Here is a 7233-nt window from a genome sequence, read left to right as displayed (position 1 = left end):
TGTATTTCATTAACAGAATACTTTAACATGTATTGCGTATTACAAAAATGTGTGACTCATTGCAAAAATTAGGCACGGAGATTTATAATCAGTGACATAATATCAATAAAAAACCCCTTTAAAAGACATTGATATACATCAGTCCTTAATACTACAATAGGCACTGTTTTCAGTCCCTAAAAAAGGCAAAATAGACTGATAACCCTCGAGTCTCTTTTGAGCCCTTTTTTAGTAGTGTATGTTGGATAAGGAAAGGTGAACCAATATGTAAGCTGTAAGCACGCTTTATACTTTATAGCTCTTACGAAAACAGTAGAAAAAAATATGACACAAAGCTTGATAAATACGTAACCTTTCTTTCTTTTAGACCTTATATTATTACTGCAAAAGGAACAAGAGTCTAAACCAAGGTAGCAACACCAATCTGTCTTTACAAAATCCCATAGACCAAGCCATGCAACAAAATTGTATTAAATTTGGGCCATCATTTTGAATGATCGAGATTGGTTCCGATCGTTGAGCATTTCGACCACCTTTCGCATGGAGGGCCTGTTAATTGGGAACGCTGAGGTACATAGAAGAGCCACCATCAAAACCTTCTCAATCTCATCGTAATCGCATGTCGACAGGTTCATCCTTGGATCAACAATCTGGCTGAGATCCGCGTTGAAACAACCATTGCCGTCACCTCCGTTTTCTTCTCCTCGTTCAGGAGAACCTACGGCGGCCTCGCTAACCCACTTCACCAAGTCCTGGTTCTCACCAAAGGACAAGTCATTTGGCCTCTTGCCTGTAATCAGTTCTAGCAGCACCACGCCAAAGCTGTACACATCACTCTTCTCCGTAACCTTGAGTGTGTATGCGTACTCTGCCAGCATGATAAACAGCACAAGTGAATAAGTTAAAACACCCCTTTAATGAACCTCAATAATAAAAAGTAAAGGTAATGTTATAGTTGTCACACGCGTACGTACGTGGGTGACCGACAATGATTAATGTAAGACATACATATCAACAGTTTACACAAGCAGATTGTCGATAAGATTTGTTTTGAATAATGCATATTATTTAACAGGGTACCACCTAGTGATGTAGAATAAAATAGCGATGCATATTATTTTATGGGTTGAATATTGATGTTTTTCTTGATTAGTTCTTGAGGTTTTTATTTTTATTTTTTGTCAAGTAGGTTTAATTTTGGTTAGTTACTGTTAGTTTGAATAAACTAAGGGTTTTTAATATAAAAAAATATAAAAATCTATTTTGTATAAAAAAATTTTAACCTTTTAGACATTGACCTCTGAAAGAAAAATTTCTGAATCCATCCTTGAACCCATGTTGGCAGAGAGCGTTTGTTGCTCTCCAAGGAGCTTAGCCACTTGTGCCAACAGTTGGCAGACAACAACATTTGACAATAATAAATATCAACAAATAAGACCAGACACTAAGCAAAACCAAGGCCATAAGAAGTTGATTGCATGATATTTAAATTCAGCCAATCTAATCTGTGCACCATATGGTTTCTAATTTCAATTTAACCTAAAATGAAAACAACAGTGGGTCCCAAAGTTGCCATCACATGAGCCAGAGAATCTAATTACAAACCTAAAAAAGCAAAAGTTAGCAACCAACCAGAAAACCCCAACAAAAGAATAAAAACGACTCACCAGGAGCAATGTAGCCGTAGGACCCAGCAATCCTTGACATGGCACCACAGCCAGCCGCCACGTCCTTTTGCAAAGTCTTGGCCAGTCCAAAATCAGCCAACCGTGGGGTCCAGTCCTCATCCAAAAGTATGTTGTTGCTCTTCACATCCCGGTGCACGATAGCAGGAACACAATCGTGGTGCAGATATGCCAGCCCATGGGCCGACCCGACCGCAATTTCGAATCTCTTGGCCCAATCCTCCAACGCCCCGACCTTCTCTCCGTGCAGGCAATCGCCCAAGCTCCCATTCTCCATGTACTCGTAACCCAAGATTCTACTATCCTCACCGCTACAACAAAACATCAATTTTACGATATTGCCATGGCGAATCCGACCCAACGTCTCCACTTCGGATCGGAAAACGCCCTCAGTTTCGGGTTCCCTTGACCCGCCCCACAGCTTCTTAACCGCCACAGTTTGGCCCGTTTTCAGCTTCACCCTATAAACATGACCCGATCCGCCCGTCGCAATTTGATTCTCTTTCGTTAAAGACGACATCACCTCCTCTTCGTTAAACCCGACCCGCTGGAATGTGGTGACCCGGTAAAGCCTCTTGGTTTTACCGCCAAATGCTTTGGATCTGAGTTTCAAATACCAAGCGAGAGACCCGACTAGCAATAAAACGCAGACGGATAAAATGACTATCAGAAATGGGGCAGCGGATTTGGGTTTGGAGCAGGTTGGCATGGGCTTGAGATCCGGACTGCATAGATTCGGGTTGCCCATTAGACCCGAGACATAGAGTTCGTAATTGAACCCGGAAGGAATCTTTCCGTACAGTTTGTTGTTTGAAACGTTGAACTGGTTGAGCTTGAGCTTAGTTAACTCCACCGGAATCTCGCCCGTGAGAAAATTTTCAGAGAGATCCAAGTAATTCAGCACCGGCAAGTCCCCGAGCTCGGGTGGGATCCAACCCGAGAGCTGGTTACTGGCTAGGTTCAACTCGATCAATTCGGTCCACGAACTCACTTGACTCGGAATCTGTCCAGAGAACATGTTTTCTTGCATCTTAAGCTTCTGCAACTTCTTCAACTCCGTTATGCAAAGCGGCAAGTCGCCGGAGAACTGGTTTTTACTGAGGTCGAGCTTCGCGAGATCAGAAAGCTTGCACATCTCCGGCGGAATACCGCCGGAAAACTGGTTGCCGGAAATTAGAAGCGTCGTGAGACCATTGGCAGCGGAAATCGAAGGCGAAAAGGTGCCGTTGAACCTGTTGTTGTTGATTTGAAGAAAAGTAAGCAGAGGCAGACCCCAAAACTTGTCAGAAACGACGCCGCTGAATTCGTTGTGTTCGATTCGAACGTAGCCGAGAGAATCGCACTCGCTTAATGTATCAGGCAAGTTACCAGAGAACTGGTTACTGAATGCGACGAGTCTCGTGAGTTTTTTCTTGTAGCAGAGGTACTTGGGCAACTCGCCGGTAAATTTATTAGTGGAGACATCCAAATCGTCCAAATCTGAATATCGGCCGAGATTTTCCGGTAGCGAACCGGAAAAGCTGTTGTTGAAGAGCTTGAGCTGCCGAAGTATCGGGTTGGAGCCTAAGATTTGAGGAACTTCGCCTTGGAGAAAATTGTCGTTGAGATTCAAAGAAACTAAACGCATCCCTGCAATTTTCTCAGACAATTTGCCAGTGAAAGCGTTCAGCGACAAATCCAAGTATCGTAGAGAACTCAAGTTTGCGATGCTCTCAGGCAATTCGCCGAACAGGTGATTTGTAAACAGCTCGATCTCAAACGCGCTTCTCAGCCTTCCAATGCTCTCAGGCAACACGCCAGTTAGAGAATTTTGAGACAGGTCGAGGCTCTTGAGAGAGACTAAGTTCCCGATCGAGTCTGGTATTTGGCCCTTGACGTTGGATTGGGGGATGAAGAGGGTCTCGAGCTTTGTTAAGTTTCCGATCTCTGAAGGTAACACAGCGTGCTTGAAGGGATTGTAAGCCAGTGCCAAGCGAGTCAACTCGGTCAGATTGCACAAGAAACTCGGAATTGAACCGTTGAGCAAGTTCTGGGAGAGGAGTAGAACCTTGAGCGAGGGAAGCCGGCCGAAACTCGCCGGAATATCGCCGGAGAAGTTGTTGCTTTGGAGGTCCAGGACCTGTAAATCGGTGAAGTCCGGCGAGAACTCCGGCAACTCTCCGACGATGTAGTTAGATTCCAGTTCCAGAACTTGAAGGTGCGAGCAGAGGGAGAGGGTCTGGGTTTGGAGAGAGCCGTTGATGGAGTTAAAAGACACAGAGAGGTTTCGGAGGGTCCGAATATGACAAAACCCGTATGGAAACCCGCCGGCAATACCCAGCCCGGAAATGTTCACAGCAAGCACAGTGTGGGTGTTTGGTTCACACGTAATCCCCGTCCAATTGCAGGGATTGTGGTCGCTGTTGGGAACCCAATCGTCGAGTTTTCCATCCGGGTCGGAAAGTTTAGCCTTGACCCGAATCAAGGTCTGGGTATCTCCGGCCAAAGAGGCCATCACCGATGATACGCATAGGTGTACGGCAAACAGCACTAAAAGAGATTTTAGAGGTAAATGTCTCATCTTTAGTTAAAAGAAACAAAAAAAATGGAGAACCAAATTAAGGTTTGATCAGAGACAGCGAAGAAGGAAGCATATGTTTATAGGTTGAAGCATAACGGTTGGGTTTGGGTTTTAGAGGTGGGGGGTTACTGTGTTTGTGCATGGAGGAAGATGGTGACATGTTGTAGGAGGAGGCAATGAGAGAGACCGAGATAGGGATTTAAATGGAGGGAGGGAGGGATAATTTAGAAGGGCTTCAATTTTCAAAGGGCTCACATGGAAGGTGCTTTATTGTTTCATCTTTTTGGATTTTGTGAGAGAAGAAGAGGGACTGAAATTGTGAAAAGGGCAGAAGAAGAGATTATGGAGGGAAGATATTATTACTATGTGAGCAAATGAAACGTGATTCGGTTTTGGCTTTTTAGTAGAAAGCGGCAATATAATTAGTAGTAAGTTGGAACTTAGCACAAAAGCAAAACAACAATTTCTGGGTCAAATTTTCTTTTGTTATTGATTATTGTTGCCAACTAGGGCCATTGTATTTTTTCTAGAAGGTGGGAAAGGGTGAAGATTCATTTACTACTATGGTTTTTTGGTGTCTTTTTTTTTTTTTTTTTTTTTTTGGGACATTGGAATAAGGACATGTTCTATTGGAGGTTGGGAATTGATGTTTATCTTGCAAATTGATGCAAACAATGTGATGTTTGGAAAGGATGGGAATTTGGGATGGTGTTGCTAATTGATGCCAGCTTGAGGAGCAAGGATTGGAAAAAGTTTGGTTGGGGTCAATTTAAGAATCAACAGGGGTTAGTTTAGTGATAAAGGACATTGACGTGCAGATAAGATGTCTCATATTCGAATTCTCATGGCATATTAATTTTGTTTGTGTATGAGAAATCTCATTTTCATATATAATTTAGACTATCACTAGTACTTAAAAAAAACTCAACACTAGTTTTTTTTTTCTTTTCTTTTTATACATGATGATTAGATGACCATATAATCTGGTGAATTGAATTGCTTGTAAATTTTTAGATACACATGCATGGATGAGAAAAAGAATTAGAACCCAATGAGACATTTGTGTGGGATTGAGATAGAGGAGGATCTTCTTAGAAGAATAACCTTTTGTTGGATTGCAGTTGTGAATTTATTTTATTCAATTCCTAAAACAGGTGGCGTGGAGCTTAATGGTATAGAATATAGATTGCAAAAATAATATTGTATACTATATATATTGTGGAAAACGACAACAAATAGTAATTGGTATGATTTTATAGTAAAGATATAACAACTGTGTGATTACGTTTATTTTACTTACGATTTATGATCAAAATGATAACTACTGGACATTAATGATATGGGTCTGGATTTACTTAACAAGGGACGTTAAGTAATTAATAATTCGATATTGGAATGTTTCATAACAAGGGACGTTAAAATTGTGTTGTCGGGCTATCAATAAATAAGATTATGTATTTAAATATGAGTGATTATTGGTTAAGCTCTACGATGAGTGATCTTGATCCATGCCAAATTATTTAGTGAGAAATTAGGCAGCATTGGTTCCAACTACACTGTCATGGATCTAATAAACACATTATGGTTCCAACCATTTACTTTTCAGGGAGCATACCCCCATAGCTGATGAGGCAACATTGGATATCCCCCGTCTAGGAAGTTGAACAAAGCAGCCATGCATGATGCAGGTAAAAAACAAGCTCTGAAACGTCGCCGTGAAGACTCAGTTGTTTGGGGTTCGAAGCTGTCGAAACTCTCATGTTTCCCAAGTTGACTTATTAAAAAATGAAACCCTAGAATGTGCCTACACTTGTGCAAATGTGTCCTTTAGGTTAAACCTGAGTGAGCATGAAGCCATCTGCTACAGCATGCCTCAAATGCACATAAGCATACCCATATGCTTAAAGGTAGATGCTCTTGACTTGACCCACCAACATGGACCCAATTGGATTTTGAAACTTAGCTTTTACTTTAACCCAATGGCTTAATAGTACTTAAGTAATCATGATAATAAATTCGTTCCCTTACACTCAAATTTGAATTTCACTTCACTTTAAAAAAACAAAAGAGTGGCGTTTACCAGAATGGAATTGAATGTAAAATACATTGAACATTATGTGTGTTGTTTAACATAGTTGGACTACCTTTTGTTGGTTGATCTGTATAATTTTATCCGAGCGTTTATAATGTGCGATCACTTTCTAGTGGGTCCTGGATTGTTGGTGATAAAGCCAAGGTAGGTGAGCTAACGCACCCATTTGGGTCTCTATCCATTTCATTGTTTCAGAGGTCAAGTTTTCAAACCCACTACCCCATCACAGCACAGTAGCTTCTTCACCCAATTATTTTTAATTGAAATGACATGTTTTATTACAAATGGTAATTAGGGTACTGCTGCTTCGAGCTACTAACAAAGAGTTGGACTCTCCAGTCAACCAGTCCAAATTGAAGTGTCGGGCGACTAATTGACTTGTGGACACACTACTTTCGGCAAATCATGTTTTATTTTATTTATGTCATGATAAAAACTTAAAAAGCATATTTGACTGGTGATTTGGGCAGATATGAGGTGTGCATGGTTACAGATGAGATAAGATCATTTTTCATATTTTGTAATTTGTTCTTGTCCTCGTGTGCAGTTTTTTGACACTTCCATAGTGATAATTTTTATGCTAATTAAGGTATCAATCCTTAAGTAATATAGTTTCGGGGTTCGAGTAATTTACAAATTGTTCTTTTTACCAACTAGCTAATTTGGCGATAATTTTCTTATTAATGTTGAAAGAATTCTCATGTTCAAATTTGTTAACAGAAATAGCGAGTTTAAATCCAAACATATAAGATATTAGTTCAATTGACTCATTCAACTTTAAGTTAATATCTGCATAAGAGGGAAATTTAATAAATGCATTTCAAATTCAAAAAATGCATTGCATCTAGTGCTTTTATAATTCTGTCTTAACTAATCTAGAGTCATTTGAGGTTCAG

At 40.6% G+C, this 7233-nt stretch overlaps 1 protein-coding gene across 1 annotated transcript; it reads right to left on the bottom strand.

Moving 5' to 3' along the window:
• On the bottom strand, positions 269-4817 carry LOC18772407 (LRR receptor-like serine/threonine-protein kinase HSL2). The gene is made up of 2 exons (XM_020566004.1): positions 1668-4817; positions 269-868 (listed from the first exon to the last, which is right to left on the bottom strand). Exons 1-2 carry the CDS (start codon positions 4243-4245, stop codon positions 471-473), a joined length of 2976 nt encoding a protein of 991 aa, XP_020421593.1. The 5' UTR covers positions 4246-4817; the 3' UTR covers positions 269-470.

The sequence above is a fragment of the Prunus persica genome, chromosome G6, assembly GCF_000346465.2.
Source record: "Prunus persica cultivar Lovell chromosome G6, Prunus_persica_NCBIv2, whole genome shotgun sequence".
Taxonomy (NCBI): Eukaryota; Viridiplantae; Streptophyta; class Magnoliopsida; order Rosales; family Rosaceae; genus Prunus; species Prunus persica.
The sequence above is the reverse complement of the archived record's forward strand: the minus strand, read 5'-3'. Positions and strand labels throughout refer to the sequence as shown.